Source organism: Magnolia sinica, chromosome 19, assembly GCF_029962835.1.
Source record: "Magnolia sinica isolate HGM2019 chromosome 19, MsV1, whole genome shotgun sequence".
Classification (NCBI taxonomy): Eukaryota; Viridiplantae; Streptophyta; class Magnoliopsida; order Magnoliales; family Magnoliaceae; genus Magnolia; species Magnolia sinica.
The window spans coordinates 58,424,774-58,445,709 of NC_080591.1; the positions used below are offsets into that span (position 1 = coordinate 58,424,774).

At 41.8% G+C, this 20,936-nt stretch overlaps 1 protein-coding gene and 1 non-coding gene across 2 annotated transcripts; one reads left to right on the forward strand and one right to left on the reverse strand.

Annotated features, from left to right (window-relative positions):
• The first annotated feature begins 7,564 nt into the window (after positions 1-7,564).
• Positions 7,565-8,894, forward strand: LOC131234709 (putative germin-like protein 2-1). Its single transcript, XM_058231644.1, has 2 exons — positions 7,565-7,793; positions 8,234-8,894. Exons 1-2 carry the CDS (start codon positions 7,589-7,591, stop codon positions 8,767-8,769), a joined length of 741 nt encoding a protein of 246 aa, XP_058087627.1. The 5' UTR covers positions 7,565-7,588; the 3' UTR covers positions 8,770-8,894.
• A 5,489-nt stretch (positions 8,895-14,383) lies between these two features.
• On the reverse strand, positions 14,384-14,490 carry LOC131235735 (small nucleolar RNA R71). Its single transcript, XR_009166258.1, has one exon. It is a non-coding gene; the product is annotated as a small nucleolar RNA R71 (small nucleolar RNA).
• Between the last annotated feature and the right edge of the window lie 6,446 nt (positions 14,491-20,936).

A 20,936-nucleotide genomic window follows, 5' to 3' on the forward strand; every position in this document is an offset into this window, starting at 1 on the left:
TAGGACTAAATTATCTTGATTTCTTGCTGGACAATTTCTTGCGATTTTGGTCGGACTGAAGTTGGCTCGGGTCGGACCGAAATGTCCTATTTTCTGCTAGGGATTCTGCATTCTTTCAACTCTTTTCTTCATCCTATATACTTGGTTTCCTTGGATCTTTGGCATGTGAATTCTTCATTCTTCGTCTCCTAAGATACATCTTTTACCTTAGTGATTTTTGAGCATTAAATCCATGCTTTTAGCATTATTTTCAATCCAAGCTCTCAAATTCACCTTGCAACACAAACATGCATAAAATATACCATTAAGCAGTTTCATGTTAAGATATAAATAGGGGGAGAATATGCAATATTTGACACTCAACAATCTCCTTAACCAAGCCCAGACGTAGTTTAGTGCGGAGGGGCTCTTCAGCTCACAAAAAGTTACTAGGAGCAAATGTAGCTCGGCTAATGAGAGGAATCACAAGGGGCGGAGGGAACCGCTCACCATCAACAGCAAGAAGAGAATGGACGATGATCCGGGCAGAGGTCAATGACTGAGCTGATGACTGAAGGTTCTGCTCATATAGCTCACTTAAAGCAACTCCCAAGCAAGTCCTTATGGAAATTCGTGACAAAAGGATCCTGAAGTGGTAGAATAGGATGAAGGCCGATGTAGACAGGACAGATAAGTGGAAGTATTGCCACTTCCACCACGACCAAGGATACACCATCGTCGAATGTTTCGACCTCAAGGAAGAGATCGAGTCCCTCATTCGAGGCGGACACCTATAGGAATACATTAATGAGAGGAGGAATGAGCGACCTGATAAAAGGGACAAACCACAAGGTGATAGAAATACAATGAAGCGACAGGTGAAATTCACACGATATTAGGAGGAACCAAAGGAGGTGGGGACTCGAACAGAGCTCATAATTTATTCCAAAAGCATCAGTAGTAATAGCACAGAGCATCACATACACCTCACAAGTAAAGTTACGAATGAGTAGAAGTTGATTCCCTGCAGCTTAACCTTCACTGAGGAAGACGCCCAAGGAATCCACCACCCACACGATGATGCCTTGGTGGTGACCATGCGCGTGGCTAATCTTCATCACCATCTTTGATAAAATGGGAATTAGGAGGTCCAGACTATGTCCTATCCACACTCCCTTACTCCTGTTCGGGGTGACTACTGTCCATGACTGCGGGAGATGGTCACAACTAGACCATCGTGATGATCTACTTCCTTATGGTCGGATGCCCCTCCTTCTACAACATAATATTGGGACGACCATCCCTTTATGTCATCAGAGAAGCGGTATTTACATACCACCTTGCAATGAAGTTCCTGATCAAGCATGGTGTTAGTCAAGTCAGGGGCGATTAGCATAAAGCCCGACAATGCTACTCAATGGCAATTAGGGCAAAAGCGCATTGTCAGATGATGGCGATTACATCTCTGGATCCCTGAGAAGAATTTGTAAAGAGAGGGTCTCCGGTGGAAGATCCAGTGGCCGTACCTCTCTATGAGACCAAAGCAACTCGAATAGTTTAGGTTAACTCACTGTTAGTTGCAGATCAACATGACGAGATCATCGCCCTACTAAAGCGGCATGCTGACGTCTTCCAATGGTCACACCAAGACATACCTGGCATCAATCCAAAGGTGATGGTCCACAAACTAAAAATCAATCTTGACCATCGATCTGTGAGACAAAAATGATGAGTGTTCGAACCAAAGCAGTACACAATCATCGATAAAGAGGTCGACAAACTTTTCGAGGCCAGATTCAATAAAGAAATCTACTATCCTGACAGGATTACGAATGTCGTGCTGGTGAAGAAATCAAATGAAAAATGGTGGATATGTGTTGACTACACAAACTTGAATAAAGTGTGCCTCAAAAGATAGTTTTCCTCTGCCGAGGATCGACCAACTAGTCAACAGCACATCTGGCACGAGCTCCTCAGCTTCATGGACACCTATTCAGCTTATAACCAGATCGTCATACATGAACATGACAAGCAGAAAGTGACCTTTGTCACCGAAAAAGGGCTCTACTTCTACAAGGTCATGCCTTTTGGATTGAAAAATGCTGGAGAAACATATCAATGCCTTGTTAACAAGATGTTTGCTATGTAAATCGGGCATTCTATAGAAGTCTACGTCGGTGACATGCTAGTCAAGAGCACCAGAGCGGCAAACCACATGGCTGACCTCGAAGAAACATTCACCATATTGAGGAAATACCAGATGAAGCTGAACTCTAACAAGTGCACCTTTGGGGTAAGCTCAAAAAAGTTCCTCGTCTTTTTAGTGAATCATAAGGGAATTGAAGCAAATCCAGACAAGATCCAGGCACTGTTGAATAGGAGCTCGTCCAAAATTACAAAAGAAATTCAATGCCTCACAAGAAGAATTGTGTCCCTCAACAGATTTGTCTCTAGAGTTATAAACAAGTGCCTACCATTCTTCCAACTAATGAAAGGCAAGATGAAACCAACATGGGATGACGATTGCGAACATGCCTTTCAACAGCTCAAGCAGTAACCAAGGTCATCCTCATTGATATCCAAGCCCGAACAGGGAGAGCCACTACTACTTTACTTGGTTGTCTCAGTCGCAACGGCTAGGTCGGCCTTAACATGAGAGGTCGGAGGTAAGCAACTTCCTATGTATTACGTGTAATACCCCGAACTTTTCAATACCCGAGTATTGAAAGTTCTTGAGTGTTACCATGAAATTTAACTTAGTGTGTACATGTGTACAATACCAATTTAGCTATTCTAACCTTACATCTATTCTCCAACATGAATCTAACCATTGAGAATGATCTTTATCCATAGATCAAGCCATCCGACCGATGATTTTAAGACAGGCCATCATATATCTAAGTATCCTCACTCATACATCATAACCAACTGCTTTGTCAAATATTCACTACTAGATAGAGACATCTGACCATCCACTTTGATTTTGGACCACCAGATCATAGTAAACTACCTACTTGATCTCTAGATCCATTTATGCATGCATCAGATTGAGATTCTGATCCGTTCATCTTGTTCACCACCAATGAATATGCCTAACTAACCATCAAAACTATAATGTGAGAAACTTACACATGTGAACAAGTCACTTGAATCTAATGGTATACATATCCTACCTCTTGGTCGCTCCAAAAACCTACTTGTGATCATCTGTTTACAAAAATGACCGTACATCCACATACATACATGATCAAATTACTAACCATCAAGTTTTTCTATTTTTAACATGTCATCTGACTATTCGTTATGTTGGTTGATATATGTACATCCCCTTTAATTAATTTGATGAATAATTTTTTATTCATAAATATTTAAATATAAGTTCCCTTGTAAGAATTACTTAGAAACGAGCCTATAACGATGTAGAACCATTAGATTTTCCAAAACTTGAATATCAAAAATAATTACGAAAATGCCATTAACCTAGACCCTTGAATTCTAGATCACATAGTTCTCATGATCTGTTTGATGTAAAATTGTATACCATACTTATGTATCATAAACCCTCACTTGGGGTGGCAAAAGTTTGACCACCGTCTCCGTGACCATACGGGCCCTAATGGCCTAAGCTTAGGCAAACAAAGCTGACCCGACGACCGCCTCGGCCGCAATGGCAACAGGAGCTAAGGCCAGCACATCCCCAATGACCTCATGAGCAACAGAAGAAGAAGGTACAACCTTTCCCTTGCTCTTGGTGGTCGGTTTCTTCTTCTTCTGAGCAAGCTCGGCTGGAGGGGGTGCCTTTCTCTTTGACGCCTTACCTCTGGCATATCTACACAGCGGAAAAACTTAGCGAAAAATCTGTAAAGTATGACATATCCCAAAGTGACCTATTAAAAGACTTATACCTATCAAGAAAAGGTGATCAAGACCTGAATTAAGGAGAAGCTCAGGCATAAGGAGCAACCTCCAAGACCTCATGTCGACATCCATTGACCGAGCTTCAACAATCCGAGCAAGGGTCTCTGTGCCCATTGCAGTAGGATATTTGGGAACAACTGAAAAAAAAAAAAAGAATACCAGTTAGAACAAAAGCAACGAGGAAGCAAAGCGAAGTGGGTCCGGACATACCGACTTGGCATAGAAAAGGAGGTCGGGACCCACAAATGTAGCTTGGAGATCCCTGGCGCCTCCCACTCCCCCGACACCCATAACCATTTTTCTTCCAATTTTCATGAGAGGTTGGGACATCCATGATCAAGGCCTTGCCAGTCCCCCTCCATGAGAAGAAATAATACCAACCCTCATGCAGAGGGTTGGATTTCACTTGGTAATGGTCAACTCGGGTTGGTCAAGATTGAACCAGAGGATGAATGACCGCACCAACGTTCTCCAAACATTGGGGATTAGCTGTCTTAGAGCTAACCCAAGATGCGCAAGTATTTGCCTCACTATCCTCTAAAGAGGAAGCCTAAGGTCATATTGGAGGGTGACTTGAAAAATGGCCACCTCTCCTTCAGGGGGCTCATTGGGAAGCTCGCCCGTTGAGGGAGCTTAGAGTACCACGAATTTTGGAATGTGGTATCCTAACATTATCCTCACCATGTCGGCTTTCTTCAACACAGACTCTACTTACCCCCTTTCCTCTGACTCCGACGAATTCGTTATCCTCCTTCGCCACCGGGAAAGTCCCCTCTGTCTCTGTTGGCTGCTCTGCCAGGGATTGTTCAAGCATTGGCGATGCATGGGACACCCGAAAATCAATGTCGCTTATCATCATCAGTGGTGATGGTGGGTTCGACATGGGGCGAAGATCATCTACCTCACCACCATGGCTGGAATTCCCCTCCCGCAAACTCGAGGTTTTCGGCATGGCTGTAGGCCCAAAATTGCCGAAAAACTAGAAGAAGAAAAAAGAAAGAAAAGGGAGGGGAGTAATGGAGTAGAAACGAGGATCACTAAGGGAAACGGTCCTCTTGAGAAGGACATTAGAAGAACACTTGCCGAAAATCGCCTGATACAAAGGAAGGAGAAGCACGCGAAGGCAAGTAACCCCGCCCGACATTAGGGCACCCCCTTTCATAGTGGTGTCACACATACGAGCATTCATTGCTTGTAATCAATGCATAGCCGAAACAGCTCCTCGGCTCTCCCATCTCGACACGTGGTGCACTCCCACTCACCGCACGACTCCACAACCATGGATAGGCCACGCATCACTACCTCACTCGCATGGCACCGAAAAGGTGCCTGACAATCCACATGACCTTGAGTCGTGGGTGCTATGCTATGATTACCGATATGCCTCAATATTCGCGCCTGCTGCCTTATTGAACATTAATGATGGGATGAACCAACACCTTAAGTAAAAACAATCTGACCTGATCGGGTTTGACTTACATCTCAAGCCTATTCCACGGACTTGAAAGTAGGGGGCCTTACTGCTATGGGGGAAAATGGACCGATCCATGGGAGCAGGTCAGGTTGGAACCTTACATGCTCAACCAAACAAAAGACGAAAAGAAGCTCAGTCTCCATGAGGGCCCACTTCCTACACAATCCATGATCGAGGAATGTGCCCGCAAAAGCACCTCCTCCGACGATTCCAATATCTCTAGAGTTGTTAGGAACTCCCGTTTCTCTGCTCAACTAGGGAGGCAGGTCGGTATGTCCTAGGTTGGCATGACACAAGTTGGCATGTCATAGGTCGGCATGACCCAAGTCAGCATAACCCAGGTCGGCGTGACCCAAGTTCGTATGACCTAGGTAGGCATGGCTCAAAGTGGCATACCACTCCCAAGTCAAGTTAGCCAAGGCCACCTCAGCCTCCCACTGCACATCTCTGATGGTTTCGAGTAATCAAACCTCATCCATGAGAGATCCACCCGAGGTCTTCTCTGAAGATCTCGAAGGATATCCACGACACGCTCGAGATCCCGGGATCTTCGCCGAGGATCTCGGAATATCCACCTACTAATACGGGATCTGAATGCACTTACAATATGTGCTTATTAAATAGGAAGATTTCCTCTACGTTACCACCTCTCCTAAACTATAAATATAGATGCCTATAATGGTTAAAGGTACACACAGTCTTTAGCAAAAAACTCTCAATACTCAAGTAGACCCAGATTCCCTACCTGACTAAGGCATCGTAGGGTCCCCTGCTCTCAGCCAGGGTTTTCCTTATCTGTTCCTTGTGCAGGTACATGGGTCCAGAAAGGGCTAACCGGATTTCTACATCAACAACATGTAACCAGTGTAATTTTTATAACTTCTAATGCCATTTGGTCAATTTCTATGTAAATTTTAAGGGCATGTTGAGCTGTGTAAGGGAACTGTGGGTAACATTCCCAATGGAGTAAGTCACCAATTATTTAGGGTGTGCAACATATTCACAAAAATCCCACAATTATTTAGCAATTTAATTTAAATCAAATGGTCTCCAGAGTTACCTGAGAATGGATCTAAAATAAGTTATCCTCTAATATCAAAGTTGTAAAAGAATGAATCTAAAATAAGCTATCCTTTAATATCAAAATTTTAATGGTCCTTAGTCTATCGATGAGAATCAATGCGGGGCACACCAAATTAATCGGAGGACTGAATGCACGACTTGGACAACCTGAGAACATAATCAAATTCTACGCATTCACGGTGAAGGGTAATATGCTACAAGAATTCACCGTGTGTCAGATCGAAGTCACTCACCATGTGTGGCTCCGTGGATATGCCCTAGTCAATAAATTAGGCCTGTCTTCACATAAGTGCACCACATTTACTTGAGAAAACTGGAAAGAGGTAAAAGACTGGTAAGGTTTGCATTCTCCGTACAAGTGTCGTGGACTAGACGCGATAAGCCTGATTTTTGTGCCAGGTGCTGTTCAGAGTGGGACCGACTTGATGAATGAGCTGAAACTTACACACAAATTCCAGGTCAGCACGTGTTGGTTGCAGATGGCCTTTCAAATCTTATCGTCGGGGAAATGGTATTACGATTACTCTAATCTAATTAAAAATATAGAAGGGATCGCGTCTTTCTAGATTAGCACGCAAAGAATAGGATTATAAAATGGGCTTTGCTTGTAGTAATTGGAGAATGACAGCTGCTTAATTCATAAACTGACTTTTGTGGTCCTCTCATTTTGGCATGGACACCATTGATGAAAAAAATCTGATTCACTTACGCTGAACTGCTGGACCTCAAAACACCTACACAAAAAGAAGATAAAGGAGACCCTATTCAGAGCAGGGGACCCTCCAATACCAAAGTCAGGCTAGTAATCTGAATCTAGTAGTATTGAGGGGTTTTAGGTGAGAGATTCTGCGTACCTTTACTCATGTCAATGTTTTTATAACCTTTTGACTGCATGTCGTGTATCGCAAGGCCTCTTGAAGGGTGATTGGAAGATATATTCTACGTGATTGATTTGCCGAGACCCTTGCCGAATATTGTGGAAGATAATCATATCTCATGTTAATATATTGCAAGTGTATTTGAATTCCGAGGTCTATCTGAGGAATGAAGTTGGTAACCGAGGCCAACCTCAGCCTCCAATGCCCGAGGTCGACCTGTAAGAAAGAAGACCATCTCAATGAATTTTATATATAGATGTCCGTGTTTCTCAGCCTTGAATGCACTTTGAATCCCAATAGCTCCTTTAGCTTTCTTTTTCCCTCCGGTTTTATGAAAATAAGGATGGCTGCTCACATCCTTGTACTTGCCCTTCTCGCAGTCACTTGTTCTCTCACACATGCCTATGACCCCAGTCCCTTGCAAGACTTCTGTGTTGCCATACTAGAACCAAAACCACCAGGTTCCTATGCTCTTCTTTGCATTTGGTTTTGAAACTTCATGATGCACTCACTATGTTGTCTCTGATTTTATATATGCAAGATGCAACCACCGGTGTATTTGACATCACATGTGACAACATATGAGATCCAACTCACGCATCAGGTGGGCCAACTTCGTTGATTCCCTGGGCGGAGAAATAGACCAGATCATGCGCCTGGTAGGCCGAATTTATGAAATTTAATTGCTCAATTAGCATCTTCCTAGCTCAGATGATGTTGTCATGTCGCTCGCCATATGAACTGAGCTAGATGATGTTATAGAGCCCACCTGATGAGTGGCATGGATCTTTCATGTAAGGCCGAGACCACACTAGTGAGCCTAATTGGCATTTTTCTTTAGAACTTCAATATTTGAAGACAAGCTTTCTTCTTCTATCTCATGGTAACATTTATTTTGCAGTATTTGTAAATGGGTTCTTGTGTAAGGACCCAAAGATGGTGCAAGCTGATGATTTCTTCTTCAGTGGACTAGACAGGCCGGGCAACACTTCAAATAAGGTTAGGTCCAAGGTTACATTAGTCACCGTGAATCAGCTACCCGGACTCAACACTCTCGGTATATCCCTTGTCCGCATCGACATTGAACCTTACGGTGTCAATTCTCCTCACGAGCATCCACGGGCTTCAGAGATCTTGACTGTCATAGAGGGCACACTCTACGCTGGGTTCGTCACCTCCAACCCTGACAATCGCCTCATAACAAAGATCCTAAATAAGGGTGATGTGTTCGTCTTCCCAAAAGGCCTCATTCACTTCCAATTCAACATTGGCAAAACCCATGCGGTTGCAATCGCCAGTCTTAGCAGCCAGTTCCCTGGTGTCATGACCATATCTAATGCTGTCTTCGGTTCGAAGCCGCCTATCTCGGATGATGTTCTCGCAAAGGCCTTCCACGTGGACAGCAAAGTGATTGATTTACTCAAGGCACAGTTCTAGATAATTAAACAGTTAAATATGTTATCCCCAGATAAGAAATGTTTTCTTAACCTATTATAATAAAAACTTTCTGCTTGAATAAGTCAGCTTAATAATAAGAGGTTTTATTTGGTTGGTTTGAGAAATTTTTCTTTTTCAAGTTTATTTATTTATTTATTTGTTTTTCCAAACTACCCATTTGTCATTGAAGGCAGATGAATTTGATCACTAGTATCGGCATCAAGAAGAGGTAGAAGAAATTGAAGTTGAGCATCCGCATGCGTGGCAGAGCTAGGCCAATCATTAGCCAAGAGAGACACGAGCCCTGGCCCAAAAATCAGCTGAATCCAATCATTTGGTGCATGAAACTTTGTAACGAAATGTTAGATCTTGTTTGCGGAATTACTAGAGGATCTATTGTGCATTGGATATGGATATGGAGGTTTGAAGAAGGTGATGGCTTACCTTGCTGTGATGTCATTGATGTGAAAATGGAATGCTAAGGTCTTCCTTTTCTTACACCCTTTAGAGAAGATAAGGTGGGCTTGAGCTTCTGTAGGTGGTGTTGGATTGGGAGCCAACCCTGTTAATATAGATTAGAGGGGTGAGGAGTTCAAAACCCATCAAAACTCCTCTCCCCAAGGCTCCACAAGAATTGGTAATCCTAGTTCCCCTAAATTACTGTGTGCATATCACAGTTGTAACACTCCACCCCTTATACGAATTTCTGGATGTATCACAACTTAGTAGGGCTCACTGGTGCACCCGATGACACTATCTAACCTTTAGGTTAATCTAGACCGTTGATCAATAAAAAATTAAAATTAAAAAGACCCCACCTTATATGATTCTTACATTCTCCCACTTGGGCCACATTGATCAATGTCAATGATTAAACTTTTGAAAATATTTTAAAATTTTGAGAAAACATCCAAATGATTAACCAATTTATCGTTGGATAATATGAGTAATGTTATTATAATTTGGTCCATCAAGACTGTTAGTATCAAATCGCGGTAGTCATCATAACATTTAATCTAAGCGAAGTGAGACTAAGCATGGTCACAAATACTATTAGCCTTGACGACATAAATTTAGAACTAGGAAATGTGGTATAAGGATTACACACATAATATGATTATCTATGTCTATTCTTAAGAGGTCTTGAAGCTTTAAAATGTCTCAAATGAGACATGACTATAATTTTACTTACTCGAAATTAGATTACGCATACTTAGAGAGAAGCATAAATAAACTTTGTATCTAAATCATCAAAACTTTATCAAATGAGATCTCTCGAATGTCTATGAAAATAAAACACGTTCAAGTCCCATTAACTGAAAACATCCATGAGATTAACGACTCCCATGGATGCTACATGCTCTTGAAATAACGTGATAGGGATCTTTTTAGTGAGCGGATCTGCAATCATCTACTTAGTGCCGATGAACTCCACAAACACTTGATGATTATGAACTCTTTCCTTTGCAACAATATACTTGATGTCAATGTGCCTCAACCTTGAGGAATGCTTGTTATTACTAAAGAAGGAAATTAAAGCTGAATTATCACAAAATATTCTCAACGATTTTAGAATATATTCCAGTATTGGCAAACTTGAGAAGAAACATTGCAAGCATAATGCCTTATTAGATGCTTCATGACAAGAAATTAATTTAGCTTCCATGGTGGTTGAGGCTGTGGTTGACTGCTTAACACATTTCCGAGACAGCTTCACCAACCATCATGAAGATGTAGTCTGAGGTGGACTTCTTAATATCAACGCGGATAGCATAATCTGCGTTTGACTATGTAACCAACTCCAAATGGTCAGATCTTTTGTATGTGAATCCGAAGTACTTTGTCCTTTGCGGGTAGCGAAATACTTTTTTTGTAGCTATCTAATGTTGCATTCTTGGATTAGATAAATACTTTCCCAACATTCCAACAAAAAAGGAAATATCCAGTCACATGCAGACTTGACAACACACGATGCTCCCTTCTACTAATGCATATAGAAATTCCTTTATTCGATTCTTTTCCAAATTATTCCTAGGACACTGGAATTGGTCAAAATTTTCACCCTTTACAATGGGCAACTATTGAGGGTCAAATATTGCATATCAGACCCTATTATTACCTGGGTTTTCAAATATGATATTGTTTAACGGCCTGATTTAATCACGTTTGTGATGTAGGGCGTATTCACGAGCCTGGACTGGAAAAGGGTACTAAAAGCATGGATTTAACGGTCTTAAGGCACCAAGGCAAGCGACGGACCCTAGGAGACCAAGATCGATAGATTTGCACGCCAAGGATCCAAGAAAATCAAGAAATTGACGCTCAAGTGACCTGAAAAGTGTCTAGAATGCAAGATCATAGGGTTCCCACCATCTGATCAGTTCAAAACTCCATACGTGGCCTGAGGACCATAAATGAACCGTACACGTAAAATTTCAGCTCTTGGATCACTGTGAAAGTGGCCCAACGGACAGATCAGCCCACAAATTACTGATCTGGGGCCCACCTGATCTATGGATACACCTCATCTTCGGTCTCAATGACTTGAATCATGTGAAGAACCAGATGGACGGAGTAGATTTCTCACAAACATCTCTGTGGGACCCATACAGGCAGTGCATGTACACGTTACGCAGGTGCACCGGCCGTGCACCGGACGGTCAGCCCGGTTAAAGACGGGCTGACCTGTCTTCTTCTTCCGCAGCAACAGCGGACGGCTGGTGTTTGTGGGCCACCACCGTGATGCAATGGACTGATCCGGACCGTCCATCAGAAGCCCTTGCCCCCTATCATCCTCGCCTAGATGGCAGAATTTCAAGAAACATCGGAGGTCGGCTGTTGATCGTCAAAACTAAAGGCAGACGGTGGAGAGATGTGATTTGATGGACCGCACTAAACCCAAGTAAAAGCAACCCTTCCTGACTAAAATTCCGAGAGGAATTCAATGTACAGTTTGGATTTCTCAAGCGACAGGTAAGTGGGCCCCACCGAGAGTCCAGTGCACGAAATGCGCAGGCCCTGTTTACAGCGCGGCCGAAACCCGAACGTTGCGGGCTGTTTTGTATCAACAGAGAGGATCGGTCCGACAATCCGGACCGTCCAAAATCATCCCAAAGTTGGACTGACCAGAGCCAAGGAGCCCGAATGGCTCAGATCCTGCACTTGGAGCCAAAAAGCCTCTCCAGACACGATCTGTTGCTGTTTTTCCTGCTATAGATGTGGCGGGTGTTGCAGCTACGTAGGATTTCCGCAGCGACTCCACCTGCGGAAAGGAGGCTTGCAGACCGACCTCTCTACTGCCCTTGGCAGCTATAAAACAGAGGGAGAGAGAGAGAAAGAGAGGACAGGAGAGTGCAGCCATGAGGAGAGTGTAGCCGTGGGGAGAGTACAGCCGTGAACAGAGGCAGAGCTCGGCTGGGAGCTTGGCTTTCTGCTGGCACGTGGGACTGGTTTTGCTATTGTAACGGAGGTGGTTTTTTTCTACTGTAACGGGCAGTGGAGGGGTGAAGACGGTAGCTTGAAGCTGGAACGGAAAAGAAAGAGAAGTTTCTTTCTCTTAACTTTAAGCTTTATGCTGTATTTTCTTTCTTCTTTTCCTCTTGTTTATTTGTTTATTTTAGCCCCTTTCATGTGTGGCTAAACCCCTTAGCTAGGGCTAAGAGGTGAAGCCTGTAGCGAGATGGGAGATTCTATTCTATGCTTTTAATGGACTGAATTTGGTTTTTAGTGATTATGGAAGGAATGTCTTTAGTCTTTAATGGTCTGTTGTGACTGAAATTACAATGGGTCTGCAATGGCTTTGAATATTTCCTTTTCTCCCTTTTTTTATGTTTATGAAGTCAGGAAGCCCTGTTGTTCATCATTGTTCCATGGGCATGGTAGGATGACAGTACCCTTCCTGACCTTCATAGCATATTGATTGGTTGGTAATTAGTTTAATTCTTTTGTTAACTTTGTCTCTTGCGCATGGTTTGGTGTTGGAATCCATTCTAATTCATATACCTTTCATCTCTTGAAAACCAAATCAAGTAAGTTCAACTTAATCCCATAATCCTTGAAGCAGGCTCCCTGATCTCTACAAGTGGATCCTCTGAATCCCTAGTTTCCTTCCTCTGAATTCCTTGAAGTTTTAGATAATTATTCCACAATTATTCCTTAAAATTCTATTTGGTTAGATCACATCTTAGTCTAGTTCTAGTTCTACTTGGTTTCAGATAACGTACAGGTATCAGTCCCTGTGGATTCGACCTCGGTCTTACCGAGTTTATTACTACATCACAACCCTATACTTGGGGAGTGAACAAGTTTTTGGCGCCGTTGCCGGGGACTGACGGTTACGATTCTCTGAAATTAATTGGTTTTAGGATTAGTTTAAGATTAGAATTTTACTAACCTTAGTTTTTATTTTTATTTGAGTTCAAAACTAACTTGTTCCTGTTTTATAGGATCCTGACATAAGTTTCTCAATTGGTAATTCCTTCCTAATCTCTCTACTTTTTCTACTTTTCAAAATTAGGGTTAAATTTTGAAAATTTTTAATCCTAGTATTTTTCTATTCTTAAGAAGTAGTTTACTTTTAGAAACTTTCCTCTTTCCTTTTTTTTTTACTTTCTAATTTTAACTCTCTTAGAATCTAACTTTGTTTCCTAAATTCACTTTTAGGAATTTTCTACTTACAGAATTTTTGTGTAGAAACTAACCTTCCTATTTTGTAGGCCTTTAAGATAGAAATTTCTAATTCGGTAAGCTCCTTCCCTACTTTCTATTTTTCAATTCTGTTTTAGTAATTTACTTTCTAGTTTAGGACTTTCCTAATTTATTTTAGAAATTTCCACTTTCTTTTAGGAATTCCTTCTTTTAGAAATCAGTTCACTGCTATCTTTCTTTTAAAGGATTATTCTTCTCTTTTTTTAGAATCTAACTTATTTTGTTTTATTTTGCAGGTCTTCAACTTAGGGCCTTCAATTTGGTAACTCCTTTCCAACCCTCTCTTTCTTTTTAGATTTTCTTTCTTAGGATTAGGTTTCAAATTTAAATTGAAGGCTGTGAGTGTTTCATGCCCAAGTGGGCCCGTGACAACACTCGACGTCTCTTGACTGAAGGAGGATTGGTTGAGGGGTTGACTATCCATCGCAGGACTAGACACCGCTCGAAATCCCCTGAGTTAACTGAAGTTATGGCTGAAGACCAACCTCCTCTACTCCCACCCAGGGTGGAGGATACCCAAGATGAGAATGAGGTGCATCAGGCACCCCCGCCTCGTACTTTACGAGATTATTTACAACCGGCGGGAGTAAGTATGCCCTCATGCATGATTTTTCCTGAAAACACAGGACAAATGGACATCAAGCCAAGAGTTATCCAACTCCTTCCCAAATTCCATGGACTTGAATCAGAGAGTCCATATTTACATTTGAAAGAGTTCGATGAGATTATAGCTACATTATGTTTTCCTAATGTATCTGAGGATACAATTAGGCTGAAACTCTTTCCTTTTTCCTTAAAAGAGAAAGCTAAGACGTGGTTACATTCACTGCGCCCTAGATCCATTGGCACGTGGAACGACATGCAGAGGGAATTCATAAAAAAATTCTTCCCACATCATAAAACGATTACCCTCAGAAAAGCAATCATGAACTTTGCCCAAAAGGAAGATGAAACATTCTTCCAATGTTGGGAAAGGTTCAAAGATTTGGTCAGTTCATGCCCACAACACGGATTTGAAACGTGGCGCATTACAAATTTTTTCTATGATGGACTGACATCTTCCATGTGCCAAATGGTCGAGACAATGTATAATGGAGAGTTCATTAACAAAGATGTTGACGAGGTATGGGATTACCTCGATAGTCTTGCTGAAAAAACACAATCTTGGGACTATTACCCAAAGTCGAACACCACGTCTAGGCCGACTCAATTAAAGGAGAAAGGTGGATTATATCTCTTGAAAGAAGAGGATGATCTCAAGTGTAAAGTGACTACGCTCATAAGGAAAGTTGAGGCCATGGAAGGAAAGAAGGATAAGGTTAATGAAATTGTTTGCGGCATCTGTGATTGCAACATTCATATAACTGAAAATTGTCCTACAATACACGCCTTTCGAGGAGTGTTGAATGAACAAGCCAATGCCGTAAATAACTATCAAAGACCTTTTACTGGACCTAACTCCAATACATACAATCCTGGTTGGAAAAATCATCCAAACTTTAGTTGGAGGAATGGACAAACGGCTACCCCTCCAGGTTTCTTTAATCAAAATCCAAATCAAGTGAAACCTCAAGAGGAACCGGTTCAAAATTCCATACAAGAGCTGGCTCAGGCAATGCGGGGAATCACAAATTTTATGCAAAAGATAGATTCTCGTATGACGGTTATAGAAAAGGGGATGCTTCCTGCACAACCTCTCCCCAATCCTAAACCGCAGTACGAGATTAATGATCCCAGCTCTTCAAATCAGATGGGGCACGCTAAATCCATCACCACTCTTAGGAGTGGAAAGATCATTGATAAAACTCTTCCGGTTAGGCCCGAAAAGCCTCAAGAACCAGAAGAGGACAAAAATGATGGATCTAGTGATGCCCCACAAAAATTAGAACCGGAACTTCTAGAGAAGCCAGTTGCTCCATTCCCCCAACGGTTGGTCTCACCAAAACCTCTCTCTAACTCTCAGGATATCCTAGAGGTGTTGAAACAAGTGAAAGTCAACATTCCTCTACTTGATGTCGTGAAACAGATTCCTTCATATGCCAAAATTCTGAAAGACTTATGCATGACCAAAAGACGGAAAATTATTCAAAAGAAAATCTTCTTGACTGAGAAAGTGAGTGCCATCCTGAAACAAGATGTGCTGCAGAAATTCAAGGATCCCGGTAGCCCAACCATATCATGTGTAATCGATAACCATCGAATTGATCACGCACTTCTTGACTGAGGAGCGAGCATAAATCTGATTCCCTACTCGGTATACAAACAGTTAGATTTGGGTGAGATAAAACCCACCCTGACCACACTACAACTTGCTGATCGATCTGTTCGTGTACCAAGATGGATAATTGAGGATGTGTTAGTCCAAGTCAATAGATTTTACTACCCTGTAGATTTTATCATCCTGGACACCGAACCTATCAATAACATGAGCACTCAGATTCCCGTCATTCTTGGTCGCCCATTCCTTGCCACGTCAAATGCAATTGTCAATTGCAGGAATGGTGTCATGACTATGTCTTTTGGAAATTTGACATTGGAGTCAAACATTTTTTCAATAATGGCAGCAACTCAGAGGATGATGACGATTTCCATGACATTAACATGATTGACTCTTTCGTGGAAGATACGACACCTCTAACCTTATCCTCCGACCATCTAGAGACATGCCTGGCCCACTCCCATGATTTTGATGATGACATGCTTAGGGAGACGTGCGCTTTGCTTGATACTGCACCGGTACTTGAAGTTAACCGGTGGAGGCCACAATTTGAAGAATTGCCACAAACCAATGTAGTGCCTTTACATCTAACCTCAAGCCGCCGAAGCTTGACCTAAAACCTTTGCCCTTTGATTTGAAATATGCCTATTTAGGTCAAGATGAGACATACCCAGTGGTGATCTCTGCCCACCTTGGGAAAGAACAAGAGAGTATGCTCATATCTACTCTCATTGAGCATAAAGGAGCCCTGGGATGGACGATAGCGGACCTCAAGGGAATTGATCTCTCGATTTGTACTCACCGCATATATCTTGAGGATAATGCAAAAACCGCTTGGCAACCACAACGTAGACTAAATCCAAACATGAAGGAAGTGGTTAAGGCCGAGGTTCTTAAACTATTGGACGTGGGTATTATATACCCTATATCTGATAGTCAATGGGTGAGTCCAACTCAAGTGGTCCCTAAGAAGTCCGGAATCACCATCGTAGCCAATGCTAATAATGAATTCGTGCCAACTAGAGTCACTACTGGTTGGAGAATGTGCATTGACTACAGGAAGTTGAATACCGTCACGAGGAAAGACCACTTTCCTTTACCATTCATTGATCAGATCCTGGAAAGGTTAGTTGGTCATTCTTATTACAGTTTCCTTGACGGGCATTCGGGCTACAACTAGATAGAGATAGCCCCTGAAGACCAGGAAAAGACCACATTTACATGTCCCTATGGCACCTTTGCCTATCGAAGGATGCCATCCGGACTATGTAATGCCCCTGCCACTTTTCAGCGATGTATGCTTAGTATTTTTTCTGACATGGTGGGGCAATATCTAGAGGTCTTCATGGACGACTTCTCTGTTTATGGTCCATCTTTCAGCAAATGCTTGGAAAGTCTTAAATGTGTGCTGAAAAGATGTGAAGAAAAGAACTTGGTACTTAATTGGGAGAAGTGTCATTTCATGGTTTAGAACGGAATTGTCCTTAGGCATATCATCTCGTCCAAGGGAATCGAGGTAGATAAGGCAAAAATCGATCTTATCTCTAACCTACCTCCACCCAAGAACATCAGAGACGTGCGATCCTTCTTAGGACACACAGGATTTTACAGGCGATTCATAAAGGACTTTAGTCTCTTCTCTCGTCCTTTATGTACTCTTCTTCAAAAGGATGCTCCGTACGAGTGGACTGAGCAATGCCAGGAAGCTTTCACCAAGCTTAAGGGCATGTTAACCACTGCACCTATCATGCAACCACCCGACTGGAGCCTTCCTTTTGAGCTTATGTGCAACGCTTCTGATTATGCTCTTGGGGCGGTCCTAGGCCAGAGAAAAGATAAGAGGCCCTACGTCATTCATTATACTAATAGAACTTTAAATTCTGCCCAGGTGAACTACTCGACTACGGAAAAGGAACTCTTAGCTGTAGTGTTCGCCTTGGATAAATTTAGGTCCTACTTGATCGGATCCAAGATCATTATCTACACAGATCATGAGGCACTTAAGTATCTTCTTTCTAAGAATGATTCTAAGCCCCGTTTGATACGATGGATCCTTCTACTCCAAGAATTTGATTTGAAAATTAAAGATAAAAAGGGAGTAGAGAACGTAGTGGCCGATCACCTTTCTCGCCTTAATACTTCTGATTCCCTTGAGGCGACCCATATCAATGACATGTTCCCTGATAAACAACTGTTCAGAGTCTCCTATTCACCTTGGTTTGCTGATATTGCTAATTATCTTGCTACAGGTGTCATACCGACACAGTGGACTGTGCAAGATAAGAAGAAATTCTTCACTGAGGTGCGCAATTTTCTTTGGGATGATCCTTATTTATTTAAATATTGCCCAAACCAAATCCTAAGGAGATGTGTACCAGACGATGAGCATCAGAGCGTCATCTCCTTCTGTCATTCACAGGCCTGTGGTGGTCACTTTTCTGCTAAAAAGACCACGGCTAAGATTCTGCAGTGTGGCTTTTACTGGCCCACTATGTTTAGGGACACTCATGAGTTTTGCAAAGCTTGTGAGCGTTGTCAGAAATTGGGAGCATTGTCCCGTCGAAATATGATGCCTTTAAATCCCATCCTTATCATTGAAGCATTTGATTGCTGGGGCATCGATTTCATGGGACCATTCCCCCAATCGTTTGGGAATATGTATATTTTGCTCGCTGTGGATTATGTCACTAAATGGGTCGAAGCGATTCCGTGTCGAAATAATGACCATCGCACGGTCATTAAATTTCTAAAAGAAAACATCCTTTCTCGATTCGGAACGCCTCGAGCCATCATTAGTGATGGGGGCTCACACTTTTGTAATAGACCATTCGAGAGCTTAATGAAGAAATACGGTATCTCTCATAAGGTGAGCACCTCGTAACACCCGCAGACAAGTGGGCAAGCTGAGATTTCTAATAGGGAAATTAAACACATTTTGGAGAAAACGGTTAACCCTGATGTAAGGATTGGTCAATCCGATTGACCGATGCCTTATAGGCATACCGTACTGCCTTTAAAACCCCTATTGGAATGTCTCCCTTTAGACTTATCTATGGGAAAGCTTGTCACTTGCCTGTGGAACTAGAACATAAAGCGTATTGGGCAATCAAAAATCTTAATTTTAATCTGGACAACGCTGGCTCGCTACACAAACTTCAATTGAATGAACTTGAGGAAATCCGGAATGATGCGTACGATAATTCGAGAATTTACAAGGACAAGATGAAAGCATTTCATGACCAACACATTTTGCGAAAATCATTCACGCCTGGTCAGAAGGTCCTTTTGTACAATTCTCGATTACATCTCTTTCTGGGTAAGCTTCGATCTCGTTGGACCGGCCCTTACATTGTTGTTACTGTTTTTCCTCATGGGGCCGTGGAGATAAGAGATCCCAATAATGGCAAGGAGTTTAAAGTCAATGGATATCGATTGAAACCATTTGTCGAGAAATTTGATTCAGAGGACATGTCCATGCCCCTGACTGCTCCTGTTTACCAGGATTGATCTCCTAGTCTGATGGAGGTATAGGTAGGTTTATCGCTTTCATAGGACTAGGGTAGTTGCTGTATTTGTCTAGCTGAAGACGGTAAACTTAGTGCTCCTGGGAGGCAACCCAACTCTTCATTTCATTTTATCATTAGTTAGTTCAATGTTTGTGGGTAACATTTCTGCAAACCCTCACGAGACTACAACTCGTCCACTAGGGGCAACCTAGGGGTTTAAAGGCTTGTTGCATACGCTAAATGCAATCGAGAGCACCTACGAAAGTGGTATAGGTAGGATTTTATTTTTGTTATTTTTGTGTTGCCTTCTCTCTCGTGCTGACCAACGCCCATGCTGCGATCTCTTGGAAAGTGTCTCTCGATTCATCATCCAGGTACTATCTTCCCATCACTTCATACTCACTTTTCATTATCCCATGTGCATTGCATGCTTATTTCTTTTACATTGAGGACAATGTAGATTTTAGGTTGGGGGTGGGAGATTAGGTTTCCTAATCAGTATTTTCTTAGTCTTGAGCAGAAATTGTGAAAATTTTTAAATTTTTCTAGAATTTCGTATGAATTTGAAGCGATTTTGACGGCCATCTTGGATTTAGAATTACAAGATAAGTGATGTTGGAATTGATGACTCTGGGATTCAACTATTTGTTAGATTTCACAGTTAAGTTAGAACTATTAATCCATGGTTAGAAGTTTTAAACATTGAGTGAATCATAATTTTACATGTCACATCGCGCTTATACATTAAGGTTTCATTCGATATTGAAGGATTAATTTGGTGATAACTAAGCTTGAAAGGAACCAACTTGAGAAATTGAAAAGATTGGGCGAATGGTTTTCACCATAGGTTTGCTCCCTACAGGTGAAGGTTTGATTCCCCAAGGTTGACATTTATAAACTTTTTGGCGACCGGTCTTTACCATAGGTTTGCTCCTATAGGTGTAGATTCGATTCTCCTCCTTAGCTGTATTTTTTTTTTTTAAAAAAAGAAAGGGTTGATAGTGTGAAAATCATCAAAAGTTGGAAGAATGAATCAAGCTTTGGTTTAGGTGTTGGTTATCATGAATTCTCTTGTGGTTACCAATGATATCCTGAAATTAATAAGTGAACCTTAATGATAAGCCGAGATTACACGATACACTCATGGAATTCAATATTTAGAATCGTTCTAATTAATGGATTAATATTTGATCTTGATTATGAAGTTTACCATGAGCTTGATTTCAGGAGAAAGTAATGCCAACATTCATGAATCTTAGAATTCGAGTATCTGAATTGTTTTCATAAATCTCTTGAGTTTGTAGAAATTGTCCTGTAATTCTCAATTTATTTTTCGCATACCTTGCTCGGGACTAGCAAGATGTTGGTTGGGGGTTGTGTTGAGGGTCAAATATTGCATATCAGACCCTATTATTACCTGGGTTTTCAAATATGATATTGTTTAACGGCCTGATTTAATCATGTTTGTGATGTAGGGCGTATTCACGAGCCTGGACTGGGAAAGGGTACTAAAAGCATGGATTTAATGGTCTGAAGACACCAAGGCAAGCGACGGACCCTAGGAGACCAATATCGACAGATTTGCACGCCAAGGATCCAAGAAAATCGAGAAATTGAAGCTCAAGTGACCTGAAAAGTGTCCAGAATGCAAGATCATAAGGTTCCCACCATCTGATCAGTTCAAAACTCCATACGTGGCCTGATGACCATAAATGAACCATACACGTAAAATTTCA

What these genes read in the sequence shown, in the direction of transcription:
- LOC131234709 (XM_058231644.1), top strand. Translation starts at nt 7,589, where the DNA reads ATGTCCGTGTTTCTCAGCCTTGAATGCACTTTGAATCCCAATAGCTCC. An exon ending in ACTAGAACCAAAACCACCAG is followed by an intron (nt 7,794 to 8,233) that starts GTTCCTATGCTC and finishes TTTATTTTGCAG; the next exon opens with TATTTGTAAATGGGTTCTTG.